The 19,389-nt window shown below is 42.1% G+C and overlaps 1 protein-coding gene across 3 annotated transcripts in view; it reads right to left on the bottom strand.

The window, feature by feature from the left end:
• AKT3 (AKT serine/threonine kinase 3) overlaps positions 1-19,389 on the bottom strand; it is a 642,459-nt gene that overhangs the window by 43,805 nt on the left and 579,265 nt on the right. For all 3 annotated transcript variants that reach the window (XM_075596830.1, XM_075596831.1, XM_075596832.1), the window contains one exon: positions 11,099-11,186. In XM_075596830.1, the coding sequence (XP_075452945.1) occupies positions 11,099-11,186 (88 nt within the window). The remainder of the gene's footprint in view (positions 1-11,098; positions 11,187-19,389) is intronic.

Here is a 19,389-nt window from a genome sequence, read left to right as displayed (position 1 = left end):
GTAACCTAATAAAAAGAAACCTTTTTATCAAGCTTCTTTGATCCAGCTCCCATCAGTTTTACTTCCTAATTCAACAAGCTGTGCACTGTTTGCATTCCCCTCCATGGGACACCTCCTTCTTGGGTGAGTGAGTGTGTGACTGGGTGGGTGGGTGAGTGACTGGGTGGGTCAGCGGGTGGGCAGTGAGTGACTGGGTGAGTGACTGGGTGGGTAAGTGACTGGGTGGGTGAGTGAGTGGGTGAGTGACCGGTTGGGTGCTGCATCCTGCTTCCTTGCCCGCCAGATGCTTACCCCCTGCCCCCAATAACCCCGCGGCTGGAGGTAGGCTCGGGGAGTGCTGGCGGGGGGGGGGGGGGCAGGGTTTTGGGCGGTTGGGGAGGGGGGCGAGACTCCCAAGCTAATTCCGCAACTAGAGGCGGCTGCGGGGGAAGCTGTTTTGGCGGGTGTGTGGGGGAAGCTATGTTGGCGGGAGCATGGGGAAAGCTGAATTGGCATGTGCAAGCTCTCCACGGTGCTTCCCCTCCATCCCACGTTAGGAGCAGGTAGCGGGCCCACAGGCAGCAGGCCGGACACCATGCTTTCATCTGCGTATGCGCGCCAGGATCTCAGCTCTGTGCATGCGCACGGGAATAGCCACTATTTTTAAAAAATTTCCCTAATAAAATGGGTGGCCAGGCCCCCTGACTCACAGGGCCCAGGATGCCAACCCCGGCAGACCCCCCCTGTTGGCGAGCCTGCCCGCATGGACGAGCTTTTAGATAAGCTTGGAGAGGCAAGGTATCTGACTACCATGGATTTGTCCATGAGGTACTGGCAAATCCCACTGACCCAGGAGGCGCAGGAGAAGTCAGGTTTCATCACTCAGAATGGCTTATATGAATTTTTAGTTATTCCATTCGGGATGAAGAATGCCCCGGCTACCTTCCAACGCCTGGTCAATAGGTTACTGGGAGGGATGCAAAGTTTTGCAAGGGCATACATTGATAACATAGCTTTGTTCAGCAACTCCTGGGAGTCACATTTACTGCATGCTGCATGTGGTAGGGGTGAGGAGCTTGTTCAGATAGGTGGGTAGCTTGCCCAGAAAGTATTTGAAAGCAAGACTGGAGAGACGAACTTTGCACCAAGACTCAAGTGATGACTAATCTAGTTCATTGAACATGTCACAGTGATGTGTGTTGTAACTGCATTGGAGGACAAAGCGGCATATTGAGTTCTAGAGGGTATCAAGTTTGCCAAGGTGAGTTTGGGGTGCCGTGCCATATACTATGTCCCCATAGTCTATAATTGGCATCAGCATCTGCTGTTTGATGCGCTTTCTGACCAGCAGACTTAGGGAGGATTTGTTCCTATGTAGTACACCTAGTTTGGCATAGGTTTTGGTTGTCAGGGTATCAATGTGCAAATCAAATGTTAAATGGGAGTCAAACCATATGCCCAGATATTTAAAACTAGTAACAGGGGCTAGGATAGTATTAGAGTTGGTTCTGATCTGCAGCTCCTTCATTGGAAGCTTTAGAAATTTAGTCTAGGTCCCAAATACCATTGTTACAGTCTTGTCAGTGTTTAGAAACAGTTTGTTTTGGGAAATCTAATTTTCAAGTCTCATAAAGTCAGATTGAAGTACGTGTCCAAGGTCAGAGAGGTTATGGCTGTGTGCATATAAGATTGTGTCATCCGCATACATGTGTATTGAGGTTCCCTTACAAGCTGTAGGAAGATCATTAATGAACACTGAGAAGAGTAGGAGCCCCAGAACAGAGCCTTGCAGGTGATATCCAAGGGGCTGGAGTTAGAGCCTAAGATGGACATATGGTAGGATCTACCTGATAGATTTACCTAGAACGGTTCCCCAAGGAGATGCTCACTGACCATGGCACACAATTTATGTCCAATCTAATGCAGAGTCTCCGAGAGAAAATACAGGTAGAGTAGCTCAAATTCAGTCCATGCCACCCTCAAACCAATGGCCTGTGTGAGAGATTTAATGGGACCCTTAAACAGATGGTTAAAACCTTTATGGAGTCTCAGGGGAGAGACTGAGAGCGATTCCTGCCTCACCTCCTGTTTGTGTGCAGGGAGGTGCCCCAGGCATCCACTGGCTTCTCTCCCTTTGAGCTAATCTATGGATGCAGGGCTCTGGGGGCCCCTAACCTGACCCGGGAAGAGTGGGAAGGAAAATTAAGACAGACAGAAGCACTGGTATGATCGCACTGCCAGGGAGAGAGTATATAACAGAAAGTGCTGGCACTCATTCCCCTGTAGCAGAATAAACTTCAGGCTGCCTGGGAGGGACCCTTCACGTTGCTACAGCGCCTGAACGACGTAAATTACGTAGTGGTCCGGGGGGATGGTAGGAAGCGACAAAAAGTGTATCATATAAACATGATTAAAGCCTATCATGAATGGGGGTCTCTGTACTAGCTGTATGTGGCCTGCCAGAGGGAGACCAGGAAGCTGACCCCTTGCTTGACTTGTTAGCTACAGCCAAAAGGGCCGATGCCATACTGTACGAACAGCTCAGATGTTTACTAAGGAACTATTCAGCAGATTTTCTATTTAGGAAACAATCAGAGCTTTTAAAACAAAAAGTTGTTGAAAAAGGTTATAATTTGAATCTGAAATTTCCTATGATATTAAATAGGAAAAATATTTTGAAGGAACAAAAAATAAAAAAAACTTATCACAACAACGAGCTCCTTATGCAAAGTCTTCGGATACAATTTTGGAAAATCTGCATCCTTTCATTACTAAGTTTAATCAGTCAGTATTTAAGATTAAAAAAAACAAGTTCTGCACCACACTCATAACACTGGGGAATACTCACCTCTGTTCCATTTCTGGAAATCCTAAGTGGTTCACAAACTTTTTCTCGCCACTGTATAGTGTACTGTATCTTCTGCCCTTGTCAATCTACTGCTGGATGAAGGATCTTCCAGGTACTGTGATTGCAAGCCTCTCTTCTCCACATTGCTCCAACAACTTTTCGGATTTCATCCTCTCATCTTACATTTGGTCATCGTGTTGGTCTTTAAAAGTCTGTTGGAATCAAGTCAATTACCATATTTGTCCAGCATGGTTTATTTCTTCTTGTGATATGTCCAGCCCTTGGCCATTTTAATTTCTTCACCCTTGTGATGATGTCACAGACTTTTGTTTGGTTTCAAATCCATTCATTCTTTTCCAATCTCTTTGGGTAATACCCAGCACAAACCTCTTCATACTTCTTCACCGAGTTCTCCAATTTGTTGCTGGACGTTGTCTGGATTTGAAGACAAGTGTTGCAGTGAAAAGCTTTGGTGACATGGCTGCCACACTCACTTCCTACTCCTTATCTTCCTTTACCTTCATGTAATCTAATGGTTGATGTGGCATTCTCATACATTTTCTTTAGAATATCAATGTACACATCTTTAACACTTTGTCTTTTTAATGCAAGGACTGCTGAGGTGTAGACAGAATCAAATGATTTTTTGGAATCTACAAATCCTAAACTGAGTGCATTATTGTATTCATTACTTTGGGAATTCACGACTTGGATGTGGTCCATTCTGTCGTATCCACTGCAATATCAAATGTTTATTTGGTTATAGAACTATTTTTTCTTTTTCTTTGTGCTGGTGGTGGAATGCTGGTAGACAGCAAGATTAGCAATAGTGTCCAAAGTCATGCAATAGCTGCAAAGGCAAACATGATCTTATCTTGCATTAAACGGGCAATGGATGGAAGGGAAGTAAACATAATTATGCCCCTTCACAAAGCATTAGTAAGACCACACCTTGAATATGGAGTACAATTTTGGTCACCACTCCTTAGAAAAGATATTATGGAGCTAGAGAGAGTGCAGAGAAGAGCCCCCAAATTAATAAAGGGGATGGACAATCTAATTTATGAGGGGAGGCTAGCTAAATTAGACTTATTTACATTAGAAAAGAGGCGTCTAAGAGGGGATATGATTACTATATACAAATATATTCGGGGACAGTACAAGGAGCTTTCAAATTAATTATTTATCCCAAGGACAGTACAAAGGACTCTGGGTCATCTCTTAAGGTTGGAGGAAAGGAGATTTCACCAGCAATAAAGGAAAGGGTTCTTTACAGTAAGGGCAGTTAAAATGTGGAATTCATTACCCATGGAGACTATGATGGCAGATACAATAGATTTGTTAAAAAAAAGGTTGGACATCTTTTTAGAAAGGAAAGGTATACAGGGATATACCAAATAAGTAAACATGGGAAGGATGTTGATCCAGGGAGTAATCTGATTGCCAATTCTTGGAGTCAGGAAGGAATTTATTTTTCCCCTTTTGAGATATCATTGGATGATATGTCACTCGGGTTTTTTGTTTGCCTACTCTGGATAAAAAATCGGAGAAAAGGCTGATCACATCAAGTGATAGGGCTAGAAGAGGATAACCAATAAAAATGATTTATTAATGAAACAGCATGAAAACAGACAGATGCAGGGTCCTCTGATGCGTTTCTCGCCCGACAGGCGCTTTATCAAAGAGTAACCCAGCTTGTGAACAGGACTCCTTAAGTAACTGACAACCCCCTGGAACAGGTGCGCTCCAGTCAAAATCAACCTTGTCATAATTGGAAGAAAGACAGGTAATGGACTACGGAAGCCCAGATGAGACAGAGCACACAGCCAGAGGGTCCGTCACGCAAGGAGAAGCAAATATATAATGTGATTAAGTAACAAAAAACTATGAAACATAATAACATAATATTAAAATAATAAAATAATAACATAACATAAAACATAATAAGTATAATATGAAAAATAAAAAAATAAAGAAAGATAAAAAGATTTTATCTTTCTTTATTTTTTTATTTTTCATGTTATACTTATTATGTTTTATGTTTGTTTATGTTTCATAGTTTTTTGTTACTTAATCACATTATATATTTGCTTCTCCTTGCGGGACAGACCCTCTGGCTGTGTGCTCTGTCTCATCTGCGCTTCCGTAGTCCATTACCTGTCTTTCTTCCAATTATGACAAGGTTGATTTTGACTGGAGCGCACCTGTTCCAGAGGGTTGTCAGTTACTTAAGGAGTCCTGTTCACAAGCTGGGTGTACTCTTTGATAAAGTGCCTGTCGGGCAAGAAACGCGTCAGAGGACCCTGCATCTGTCTGTTTTCATGCTGTTTCATTAATAAATCATTTTTATTGGTTATTCTCCTCCAGCCTTGTCACTTGCTGTGATCAGCCTTTTCTCCAATTTTTGGTGTACTTACCTGGACTGAAGCACGCTCCTATGGGATCCAGCTGACTCCACTACTGTGAGTTTATTTATTTATTTCTACGGAACTTCCTCCTGTTGCCAGCGTGCTTCTCACATCCCTCCAGCCTTCCAGACCGCCGGGTAGAGGCATGTGCTTTCATCTTGGGTGAGTGTTTGGTTTCCCTTCACTTACCCTTGTTAGCACAGTTAGACCCCCCTCATTGGTCTTATCTTATAGGGCTTTAATAGGAATGAGATTGACTTCATTAATACACCTTATTATGCACCTGGATTGAATTGTGTTTCATACTTGGATCCTGGATTTACCTTATACATTGTATACCACACAGTGATGTTTCTTTTAGCACCAGTTAGGGGACTGTTCCCCATTCCCCTATGCCTTACTCTGGATCAATATACTGTAAGTATAGATATAAGATAAAGTACAGTATCTGTTGTCTAAATTTAGAATAGGTTGAACTTGATGGACGCATGTCTTTTTCAACCTCATCTACTATGTAACTATGTAACTATACTGCACCGACACACTTTATTCGAGCAAATGCCCAGTATGTACCTGGCAGATACCTGGAATGCACCGCTCCTCACCTCTGACAAGCCCCGTTGCGTTTGCCTTCCCAGCCTGGGTTCATGCCTGGCTGACGGGCGGCTGATCTGTTAAATGATAATGATTAGGATTTAATAGGCTGCAATGCTTAGCGTGTCTACCAGATGGCATAAATTCATGAATTGTAATGCAGTATATATATATATACTGTGCAGTATTGCAGCCAGCGGGAATAAAATGCTTCAATCCCTGACTGAAAAATACCTCAATGCACTCGGGCAGAAAACAGTCACAAACCTCAATACACCCGGGTATACCCGAATTCGTGGGACTAGCCGAGCTCGAATAAAGTGTGTCGCCAGTGTATGATATTATCCAAGTTGTTCTCTAGGCTGGGCAAAGTCCAGGCTTTGTTTCAGCCAATTGGTAAGTATATTGTTGCTGTTGTTTAACTTCCCGAGATCCTACGGCAATTTACATACAGTACATATTTGTGTAACTTCCTTTCAAAAGCCATAAACAACTTGTATAGCCTTGAGTGCTTACATAGTCTCTATTGAGAATGATAATTTATAGAGTTAACGCTAGGTGTAAAGGAAACTGATGTTATTTATTGTATGAAAAATGTGATAAATTGCATAAAAACTGTGCTGCGCCATTTAAGATTAGCTCTGCTACATCTGTATGAATATGTTGAGATCCTCAAGCTTCCCCTTTCATTCTCAAAATGTTGTCTGGAGAGTTGGACACACAATTCCATAAGTAAGGTCAATAATCTGTTAAGTGGTTATTATTTCTTCCTATTTTCTTCTGGAAGTTGTTTTTCCTACTGCTATAGCATACTGTTTTTGGACCATTCTAAATGTGTTAATTTCCTGCTAAGATTTTGTTTGGACAGCATGTACTATATCCCACCCCTGTGTTTCTGAAACCCAACTGCGTGTTCGTGTACATTTTAATTTGGCACTATAGCTGAAACACTTTTGGTCACTACAAGGTTCCTTAGAGCAATCTTCAGTTGTGTCAATACTCTTGTAGGGTCATCTGCCAAACATCTTACAGTATTTTCTCTTTACAAACAAATCTGTATTGGTAATTGTCACGGGAGACCAGGACTTTTAATACCTTTTAACCAGGATCATTCACTAGGCAGAACACAGTAGTGGAATAAAATTGGGTTTATTCTGATAAAATCCATAGTCACATATATGGAACACAATACACAGAAGAATACACACTTACTGGGGGTCTGGGGTCAAAAAATAGCCTCAAATAGGTTCAGGGCACCTGCTTCGTAAGGCTTATGCCGCGCTTATAGTGCGCGGGACGGCGACGCGACGGATGACATCACCCGTCGCAACCCGCGAAAGTTGTATTTCGCTTTGCAGCGACGTCACAAGCTACCTGGCCATTGATTGGTTCAGAGGCTGTCACATGTGGCGGCATCCTCTGAAAAATCAAATTTGACCGGCTTCCAAATTTCCACATCACTCCCGTTGCTCCGACGCGCTGCGCTTACTATAAGCGCACACGACGGCGGCAATACATTTGTTTTGCCGCAACGTTGCGTCGCAGTCGCCGTCACTATAAGCGCAGCCTTACCTTGACTGGGAAATCCCTCCCGGCTGTGAGGATTGTCCTTCGGTCCGCCCCTGTAATGGGTCGGGTGATGCGCGGGCCGTTACCAGGTTGGGGGACACCGCACGTTCCGTGCTTAAGCACCGCAACCGTGACGCGTCCCGTGATAAAGCGGCTGACGTGCGCCGCTCTACCAGGCTGGGGGACACGGCACAGATCTCACTCAGGCTCTGCCCCACGATGTCACTGGTAAGGCGCACCACACGCAAGCTACGCACAAGCGCCGCACTACCATGGGCACACGAGGGGTTAACTCCATCTCCAATTACCCTTCACCTGCACTTCTCCCCGCCCCTGCCTATCAGTGAACTGAATATGTCTAGGAGGCGAGTTTCATTCATTACTCTGCAGCTGTTTGCTGTCCCACCATTGGCTGCCTCCTCCTTTAATACTTAGCCAGCCCTAATGCAAACTGGCTGAGCATAAACCCTGTTTATGTACTTGTGTTTGCCTCAAACACCCTGTTGCCTTGTTGCTGTCTTTTCTTGCGTATCCTGTTCCTGTTTTGACCACGGCTTTTATCTGGACCTCTGCCTCTCTGACCCTTTACCTCAGCTTGCAATTGGACTTCTACCTTCTCTACTCCTGGACCCCGGCACCGCACAACGACTATCCGACTTCTCCAATCCCTTACCACAGCGAGTATATACGACCATACTGATCTCTCCTTTCCTGACCCAGCTACGCAACCTTACTTTGCACTCCGGACGCGGTCTCACGGTTGGAGGTTGGTGTATTCCAACATCCCCACTTCAGCCTCGTGGTCCTGCCCTGTTTGTGGTGAGCACTCGTTACACCGGCTTCCTGGCTCTCTTTTCAGCTAAAAACCTTAGCCGCGACCGCTACGGTTTTTTTCAGAACTTGGATTTTGCGTCTGACTTAGTCTCTGCAGGGCAGGCTTTCCTAGCTTCAGCTATTCGTAACAGGGCAACTTTGAAAAGCCTGTCGCGCTTCAGACTCAAGCCACAAGATGGTCTGGTCTTTGCCTCGGCCATCTCCTTACATACCCTCCGCTGTTCTATCTTCAGCCTGGAAGTAGGAGGAGCGACCAATTAGAGCGTGCCAAGCCGGCTCAAAAAGTCGGGTGGGCGGGAAATATGGATTAGCCAATGGGAAATGCGCCTAAGAGCTGCATCTTCCCCCAGCTAACCCATTGCCACCTGCTGGGCAGGCTCCACAAGGTCTGGCAGGCCAAAAGGTATCCCAAGGGCGTGTCCTTTGTTCTCCAGACCTGGCAAATCGTCCTTCCTCGCCCACCAAACAGTTTTGTCACCTCTGGAATTCCTCCCTCCTTTGAACTCCGATGTCTATGCAGACATCCCGGCACCTATGTGGATGCCCGGGCTGACTGCATAGACATTTACTGTATACCGAATGTACCAAACATTATAAAACATGTTTTAATAAAGTATTTTTTGGGAAACCTTATACCTGTGAGGGAAATGGTCTGGGATGCCTGGGCTAGAAAACCAGGATTCTGGGGGACACCGGAGAGCTCCGAGTGTAATTCACCTCACGTACCCGCAAATCATGCCTGCATATCAGGGAGAATTACTGGACCTCCGGAAACTTTGTCCCCCGAACTCCTGCAAACAAGAGAAATACATTTCGACCCACATATCCCACCTAAAATTTACATTCCCAAAGTTTTATGTTTCTGGGGCAAGGGGAACAGGTAAAGCCCAAAACAGGTCAGGTTTTTGCTATACTTTACATGGAACTTCCATAACACATCCGTCTTCATCTACAGACGGGTACCCGCAAATCATACGCAATTTACGGGTAAAATACTAGTACTGCCGGCAACTCCGGTCAGCAACATTTAATATACTTTTTAAGTCTAGTTGCCCCCCAATATCCACCCTTAAACTCCCGTTCCCAAAGTCTCTGTTCAGCAGCTGTCTCCTACCAGGGGACCTAACCACACATGGCATCCCTGGCTATGGAGCTTACAGTGGACAGTCAAATAGGAACAGAAATACAGGGAAACATATCAGAGTGCATTACTAGACCCCAGAGCTGACACTTCAACTCTTGACACACGGTTTTAGGGGCAGCCAGCCAGGCTTCACCTTTATTTATGAAGGCCGGCTAGCCCCAACCATCACAGTAATATTAAAGACATGGAAGATTACGAGATTATGTACAGAATCCTATGGCACTCTACTAGTTATCAGGGCTGCCGACAGGGGGGGACAGACAGGGCCCGGTGGCTGGGGGTCCTGGCCAGCACTGCAAGTCGGGCCCGACCTCTGGCCTGGCACGGCTGCCGGTCCTCTCGCTGACGGGCCCCCTGCTCTCCCCCAGCTGCAGGCCTCTATCCAAATGTCCCACACCAAGTTTCCGATGCTGCTGTGCGACGGGCCTCTCTGACGTCAACGTGCCAGAACTAAGTGTGGCTCAGCTTCTGGCGCACGGGCACTGACATCAGAAGCTCAGCTTGAGATGAGCTGAGGATGCTGAGGGAGAGCCGACGGCCAGGTCATGAGAGGACCGGCAGCTGGCCAGATTTTTTTTATATGTATTGGGGGGGGTTGGGGTCTTTTAATATGTATTGGGGGGTGGGGGTCTTTTTAATATGTATTGGGGGGTATTTTTAATATGCATGGGGGGTGGGGGTCTTTTTAATATGCATTGGGGGGTGGGGGTCTTTTTAATATGTATTGGGGGATGGGGGTCTTTTTAATATGCATTGGGGGTGGGGTTCTTTTTAATATGCATTGGGGGTGGGGTTTTAATATGAGGTGGTGTATTTTTTAATACTGTATGCATTGGCAGATGGTGGTGTATTTTTTAATATGCGGTGGGGGGTGTATTTTTAATATGCGGTGGGGGGTGTATTTTTTAATATGCCGTGGGGGCTGGGATGTATTTTTTAATATACATTGGGGGCTGGAGGTGTATTTTTTCATATGCATTGGTGGTGGGGAGTGTATTTTTTCATATGCATTGGGGGTGGGGAGTGTATTTTTTAATATGTATTGTGGAGTGGGGGGTGTATTTTTTATTGTGTGGGGGTGGGTGCATTTTTATTATCTATTGGGGGGTGGGGTTATATTATTTGGATCCTTCTGTTAACTTTTATAACTCTGATGCATATACCTCATTCAGGTTAATATAAGGGTTGCTCAGTTTGTTCACAAGTTTTCTATATCGCACAATGTAAAATCCAGTCTACTGCTGCATCCTACTTCACTCCTTCAGTCACTACATCTAATGGTAAACACATATTGCCTTGGATCTTAAATGTTGCTGAATTCAAGACATTAATTAATTCCCTATTTCTTCAGCGTTAATATTCAAATTCCACCTCTGGTGTCAGGCTCAGTGCAAGGTAGTTGCTAGCATCCCCATATTTACATTTGTGCACATAGTCTTAGTTCTCACTCTTGACAACAAAGATTGCTTGAACATAGATAAACATTAGTCAGAAATTAATAGATTTAAGGTCAAATGTATTTACCTCTTTAAAAATGAAAGAGTAGTAATTTTTACTCCTCACTCATTCCTAATAAGCTGCCTAGAAAGGTTTATAAAGTCATATTTGAATGTAATTAATGCATGATCGGTGTATATTGTGAATGTAGCTAATAAATATATAAGCATACACATGCATTAGATGTCAATGTTAAGGCAGATTTATTATAAGTACAAAACATACCTTTTTATCATACACGTCCTGCCAGTTCATTCCAACAAAGAAGCTGTGTCGCATTATTTCTTTAGCATCATCTGGCCCACCACCCAGCCTATGACAGGAAAAAATAAATGGTATCTTAAAAATCTTTTTTTATTGTATATCTGTGCAAGGAAAAATCAAGCGCAAATAATATCACAACAAATCAAAGGTAACACAGATGATATGCTATCCTTAATGAGTGCAGCTCCTGACGTAGAATTCAAACCAAATTCAATCAGCAAACGAAGGAGAAACAGGTGCGCAAATCACATCAGGACATGTAAGAGAGAGTAAAAACACCAAATAGTGCAATATTGTCTAATTCCGCAAATTAGCTTCAATGCTGGAAGTTCTATAAAATTTGCACTCACGTGTTTAACGTGAAACAGAGCGTTGTGGTTATTCAAAGTTACCAACTTATGTCTCCAGACAGGTACTCCAGATCAACATAGAGAGGGGGAAATTCCATATACAAAAAGAGGGGAAAAGCAAAATAGTATAGTACTGTTTTTAATGTTAAAAACACAAAGTATTCTGCCACTGCGCATGTGCCCTCGTTGTTCTGTGCATGCACGACGCTCAGATGGCCGCCCCCACACTCTCGATCTGCGCAGAGCTCCAGCGACACTTCAGCAGTCCCTCCTCACCGGAGGTAAGGAGGGGGACTCTGCTACATCCTCCCCCTGCTAGAGAATCCAACGCCCCGCTTTGGAACAACATGCTATGCAGAATATTATATAATGAAAAATGCATACCATACTGTACATACAACATAACTGTACAATAGGCATCTAAACAAGATTGAACAACTCATTGAGTATGGTCATTACAGAGGCAAACCTGGTCCAAGACAGCTGCTGAAACTCATAGTGAGGTGCCCCTAACGAATCATACGCCATTCTCATTGGAGGGCGTCTCACTCTTTGACTCCTATGAGTCTCTTCACCAACGTCTTCTTGGGTGTAGAGGCTACCATCGGCTTGAGGCCCTGGCCATCTCACAAGGTGCAAATCTGGAGCTACATAGTCTCTAGTAGGTACGAAACTCGGACTCCTTGGGTCGAGTGGTCGGCTTGTTGAAGCCGCTGAGGAGTGTACAGTGGAGACAGGGCCCTTACCCGCTACTTCTTCTGGTGGTGTCCACCAGTCTCCATTTGTGTTGGCAGAGGTTCCTTCCAAAGAAGTGAATAGATAAAGAAAAAGTGCGCAACTAATGTTGTAAGTGAGGTGATGAATATATAAGGTAAAATACGTGACCTTAAATGAACAAATCAGAGCGTCTGCAGCTGCGGTATAGGGAGGGCTCAGGAACCCCCTAAAGCTAACAGATAAAAACAGAAAGAACACAGCGCACAACGCTCATGGTGTATTAAAAATTATAATGACATAAACAATAGATAAGGTGAGTATCGTGCGTACATCAAGACGATGTTAAACAAGCATTTTTTGGGATATTGTTACCCAAACACCATGTGGAAGCCGGATCAGATGTCCTCACATGGATATGGAAGCTGGTTCCTCGGACACAGGTTCCTGCTTAGGTGAGTATGGAGTCTCTGAAAGTTCTTTCTCCCATAAACGAATCAACACGTATGCAGCTCTCCCATAGAATGCTGCTTCAGAGCAGAGCTCCACGCCAGCTGAAATCCTCTCTCTCCCCTCCGTTCAGACCCTTCCGGATTAGTGACGTCACCGCGGGGTTCTCGCCGATATTGGCGCCGATTTCACTGGGTCAGCTCGCCGTGGTAGGACAGTACAGTTGAAGGCAATACTGTTAGTAGCTTTTCCAACGCGTTTCGAAACCCGTGGGTTTCTTCATCAGGGATATATATACATAAGTGGAATTTAGAGAGTTTTAAATACTCCACGCCAGTGCCTCATTGGCTCAGCTGACTAAATTCTTCACCAATGAGAGAATGGCGGGGAGAAGTCAAAAGGCCCGGTCTGCACGCATCACTAGTTGTCATTGACAACCTAACAAAAACAAAATTAACTTTATTAACAAGCAAAAATTTAAACATAAATAACATAATGCAGACGCGATCGGTGATTCTAAAACAAAAAGAGGGATATTAGTACATAGAAAAAGAGAACAGCACATTCAAAGGTGCATCAAGTAATAACATACTTAAAAACCTTCCTCAAGTCTCTCATATCCCATAATTCCAAAGAGGAAGCACGAAAATAGAGCACATTACTCGTATAGAACACTGTAATGAAAGTACAATATATAAAACATGCCAAAATGCGTTCTAAGATATATACTGATAACAATTTAAAAGGACATAGAGACAAAAATTAAAATTCATAAATATCTTAAAACTAATTAATATATTAATAAAACAGGTATAGATCACAAAATTCATGAAGATAAATCAATAGAGACACCAAATATCTATATCCTCATTTAAGCCCCCTGGATACAAGGTGTTTAGTTTGTGTATCCAGAAGGTTTCCTGCCTAGAAAGTTCTTTTACTCTGTCACCCCCTCTTCTATTTCTTGGTATATATTTAATACCTTTGAATAATAGAGAGGAGGGATCACTATTGTGGCATTGTGCATAATGTTTTGACAGGCTATGCTTCATATACCCTATTCTAATGTTGCGCAGGTGTTCCTGAATGCGCACTTTTAGTGGACGTTTTGTGCGTCCCACATATAATAGGCCACACGGACACTCTAATAAATAAACCACATGATCTGTATTACAATAAATAAAATCTTTTATATCGTGGATTTCTCCAGGTTTTTGTACACCAAAATGTTTTCTTATCAGGGTACAAATGCTTGCATACTGAGCACTTACCACATTTAAAATTCCCAGTTGGTTTGTTGTTTAACCATTTTTTTCCCCACTATGGTGTTCTTTTAGTTTTATATCACTTGGGGATAATGTGTTTTTTAAGTTTTTTGCTTTTCTGTATATGAATTTCGGGAATTTCGAAAGGTGAGCACCCAGCAGCGAGTCATTTGAGAGAATTGACCAATGTTTTTTTTATTATTTTCTCAATTTGCCCCGTCATTGAATTGAAATTTGTGATAAAAGACACATTACATTTACCCTCATTCTCCTGTAGGCTCTTTCTTTTTTTACTCTTTGGTAATAGCATTGTTTTTCTTTCTATTTTTCTCACTTTTTCCAGGTCATTATTCAGTTTTTCAAGACGATAACCCCTCTCTAAGAATCTTGAAGTTAATTTTTTGGCCTGTTCTTCGAAATCTATTTCTGTGCTGCAATTTTTTCTCAGTCTGTAGTATTGGCCACTGGGAATGTTTGTTATCCACTTTTTTTGTGGTTACTTGTGGCTAAGAGGAGATTATTTGAATCAACCTCTTTGAAGTGAGTTTTTGTCACCAACTTCCCCTCATCTGACGCCACAAGGCTAAGGTCTAGAAAGTGAATTTCTTTTTTATGATCTACATGTGTAAATGTTAAATTCCTATCATTATTATTTATATATTGTATGAAATAGCCAATTGAGCACTGGTCGCCATCCCATATGCATAGAATATCATCTATGAAACGACGCCATAAAATAATATTTGCTTTAAAGGGGTTATTATTGTGTATATAATCGTTTTCCCATCCTCCCATATACAGGTTTGCGAAACTGGGGGCAAATCTAGCACCCATCGCAGTTCTGCAAACCTGTAGAAAAAATCATCCAGGAACATAAAATAATTATGTTTTAAAATGTAATTTATTGAGTCCAAAACAAATTTTCTATTAAGGGGATGTAAGTCTACATCATCCAGTAGAAAGGAATAAACGGCTTTGAGGCCTTCCGCATGTGGGATGTTTGTATATAGGGCCTGCACATCGCATGTGAGCCACCTATATGAGTCCTTCCACTCAAAACCTTCCAACAAATTCAACACTGATGTTGAGTCTCTCAAATATGAAGGAAGTTTTGCCACATAGGGTTGGAGGAAGTAGTCCACATATTGGGACAGATTAGCTGTTAGACTCTGAATTCCCGATATGATCGGTCTACCGGGCGGGTTTGTTAGACTTTTATGTGTTTTTGGGAGGTGGTAAAAAATAGCAATTCTTGGGCAGCTAGAATACAAGAAGTCATATTCGCTTTTTTCTATGACATTGGTAGTGAGGGCTTCATCTAGAAGGCCTTTGAGTATAATTAAAAATTCCCCTGTAGGGTCTTTTTTCAATCTTTTATAGGAGGAGGTGTCGTTTAGGAGTCTGAGGGCTTCCCCCTCATAATCCTTCCTATTTTGTAACACGACACCTCCCCCCTTATCAGCTTGCCTGATAATCAGATCTTTGTTTTGTTGTAGGAGTTTTAGAGCCAATGTTTCATTTTTATTTAAATTATGTCTAATGTCACCATTCCTAACATTACATTTTTTCTACAGGTTTGCGGAACTGCGGAACTGCGATGGGTACTAGATTTGCCCCCAGTTTCGCAAACCTGTATATGGGAGGATGGGAAAACGATTATATACACAATAATAACCCCTTTAAAGCAAATATTATTTTATGGCGTCGTTTCATAGACGATATTCTATGCATATGGGACGGCGACCAGTGCTCAATTGGCCATTTCATACAGTATATAAATAATAATGATAGGAATTTAACATTTACACATGTAGATCATAAAAAAGAAATTCACTTTCTAGACCTTAGCCTTGTGGCGTCAGATGAGGGGAAGTTGGTGACAAAAACTCACTTCAAAGAGGTTGATTCAAATAATCTCCTCTTAGCCACAAGTAACCACAAAAAAAGTGGATAACAAACATTCCCAGTGGCCAATACTACAGACTGAGAAAAAATTGCAGCACAGAAATAGATTTCGAAGAACAGGCCAAAAAATTAACTTCAAGATTCTTAGATAGGGGTTATCGTCTTGAAAAACTGAATAATGACCTGGAAAAAGTGAGAAAAATAGAAAGAAAAACAATGCTATTACCAAAGAGTAAAAAAAGAAAGAGCCTACAGGAGAATGAGGGTAAATGTAATGTGTCTTTTATCACAAATTTCAATTCAATGACGGGGCAAATTGAGAAAATAATAAAAAAAACATTGGTCAATTCTCTCAAATGACTCGCTGCTGGGTGCTCACCTTTCGAAATTCCCGAAATTCATATACAGAAAAGCAAAAAACTTAAAAAACACATTATCCCCAAGTGATATAAAACTAAAAGAACACCATAGTGGGGAAAAAAATGGTTAAACAACAAACCAACTGGGAATTTTAAATGTGGTAAGTGCTCAGTATGCAAGCATTTGCACCCTGATAAGAAAACATTTAGGTGTACAAAAACCTGGAGAAATCCACGATATAAAAGATTTTATTTATTGTAATACAGATCATGTGGTTTATTTATTAGAGTGTCCGTGTGGCCTATTATATGTGGGACGCACAAAACGTCCACTAAAATTGCGCATTCAGGAACACCTGCGCAACATTAGAATAGGGTATATGAAGCATAGCCTGTCAAAACATTATGCACAATGCCACAATAGTGATCCCTCCTCTCTATTATTCAAAGGTATTAAATATATACCAAGAAATAGAAGAGGGGGTGACAGAGTAAAAGAACTTTCTAGGCAGGAAACCTTCTGGATACACAAACTAAACACCTTGTATCCAGGGGGCTTAAATGAGGATATAGATATTTGGTCTCTCTACTGATTTATCCTCATGAATTTTGTGATCTATACCTGTTTTATTAATATATTAATTAGTTTTAAGATATTTATGAATTTTAATTTTTGTCTCTATGTCCTTTTAAATTGTTATCAGTATATATCTTAGAACGCATTTTGGCATGTTTTATATATTGTACTTTCATTACAGTGTTCTATACGAGTAATGTGCTCTATTTTCGTGCTTCCTCTTTGGAATTATGGGATATGAGAGACTTGAGGAAGGTTTTTAAGTATGTTATTACTTGATGCACCTTTGAATGTGTTGTTTTCTTTTTCTATGTACTAATATCCCTCTTTTTGTTTTAGAATCACCGATCACGTCTGCATTATGTTATTTATGTTTAAATTTTTGCTTGTTAATAAAGTTAATTTTGTTTTTGTTAGGTTGTCAATGACAACTAGTGATGCATGCAGAACGGGCCTTTTGACTCCTCCCCGCCATTCTCTCATTGGTGAAGAATTTAGTCAGCTGAGCCAATGAGGCACTGGCGTGGAGTATTTAAAACTCTCTAAATTCTGTACCGTGTATGAGTCTCACTGGATGTGCTAAAACTGAGCTTTGTCTGTGTTTTATGTTCTGTGTCTGGTTTTAAATATATATTGCCATGCTCAGTAGCACTTCTCTGTGACACTCATATGCTTATATATATGTTGTGGTTATTTTGGGGGTTTAATAGGAGCTTGTTAGGTGTCCAGTATGTTTTACAATTCTTGTCCAGCTAGTCATGGCTGATTGGAGGTTGGCAACCTCCTTCCTAATTGAAGCTCACCCCCTCCCACACTTAAATGGTTATGGGCTCACTCCATAGCATCTTCCACTCAGGGGAACTTGCCTGCTTGCAGTTTGGCTGTGACATCTCTAATACAGAGTGCTTTTCCTGGTAATGTACAGGTTAATAAAAGCTTCAGTCAGACTAAGAACTTTGCAACTAATATTGACAGATTTACTATAAATCATTCTTCCTGTTATTACACAGGTTATTAAGAATTTATATTAGCGTTAGGGACCCCTGATATGTGGTCTGCCGTGCCGTTGGCTCAGGGGCTTACAACAATGTTGGCCAAAAATGTCAAACTAAAAGACCATTTATTTATTAGATATTTATATATATATATTTAGGCACTGTACCGTGTATGAGTCTCACTGGATGTGCTAAAACTGAGCTTTGTCTGTGTTTTATGTTCTGTGTCTGGTTTTAAATATATATTGCCATGCTCAGTAACACTCCTCTGTGACACTCATATGCTTATATATATGTTGTGGTTATTTTGGGGGTTTAATAGGAGCTTGTTAGGTGTCCAGTATGTTTTACAATTCTTGTCCAGCTAGTCATGGCTGATTGGAGGTTGGCAACCTCCTTCCTAATTGAAGCTCACCCCCTCCCACATTTAAATGGTTATGGGCTCACTCCATAGCATCTTCCACTCAGGGGAACTTGCCTGCTTGCAGTTTGGCTGTGACATCTCTAATACAGAGTGCTTTTCCTGGTAATGTACAGGTTAATAAAAGCTTCAGTCAGACTAAGAACTTTGCAACTAATATTGACAGATTTACTATAAATCATTCTTCCTGTTATTACACAGGTTATTAAGAATTTATATTAGCGTTAGGGACCCCTGATATGTGGTCTGCCGTGCCGTTGGCTCAGGGGCTTACAACAATTTTGGCCAAAAATGTCAAACTAAAAGACCATTTACTTATTAGATATTTATATATATATATTTAGGCACTGTACCGTGTATGAGTCTCAGTGGATGTGCTAAAACTGAGCTTTGTCTGTGTTTTATGTTCTGTGTCTGGTTTAAAATTATGTTATTTATGTTTAAATTTTTGCTTGTTAATAAAGTTAATTTTGTTTTTGTTAGGTTGTCAATGACAACTAGTGATGCGTGCAGACCGGGCCTTTTGACTCCTCCCCGCCATTCTCTCATTGGTGGAGAATTTAGTCAGCTGAGCCAATGAGGCACTGGCGTGGGGTATTTAAAACTCTCTAAATTCCACTTATGTATATATATCCCTGATGAAGAAACCCACGGGTTTCGAAACACGTTGGAAAAGCTACTAACAGTATTGCCTTCAACTGTACTGTCCTACGACGGCGAGCTGACCCAGTGAAATCGGCGCCAATATCGGCGAGAACCCCGCGGTGACGTCACTAACCCGGAAGGGTCTGAACGGAGGGGAGAGAGAGGATTTCAGCTGGCGTGGAGCTCTGCTCTGAAGCAGCATTCTATGGGAGAGCTGCATACGTGTTGATTCGTTTATGGGAGAAAGAACTTTCAGAGACTCCATACTCACCTAAGCAGGAACCTGTGTCCGAGGAACCAGCTTCCATATCCATGTGAGGACATCTGATCCGGCTTCCACGTGGTGTTTGGGTAACAATATCCCAAAAAATTCTTGTTTAACATCGTCTTGATGTACGCACGATACTCACCTTATCTATTGTTTATGTCATTATAATTTTTAATACACCATGAGCGTTGTGCGCTGTGTTCTTTCTGTTTTCCATCCAAAGAATCCTGAATATTTTCCGTTGCTGCATCCGGAATTTCGCTCGTCTCCTCCGGTTCACTTGCCGGCACTACTGAGGATGGT

The sequence above is a fragment of the Ascaphus truei genome, chromosome 4 (assembly GCF_040206685.1).
Source record: "Ascaphus truei isolate aAscTru1 chromosome 4, aAscTru1.hap1, whole genome shotgun sequence".
Taxonomy (NCBI): domain Eukaryota; kingdom Metazoa; phylum Chordata; class Amphibia; order Anura; family Ascaphidae; genus Ascaphus; species Ascaphus truei.
The sequence above is the reverse complement of the archived record's forward strand: the minus strand, read 5'-3'. Positions and strand labels throughout refer to the sequence as shown.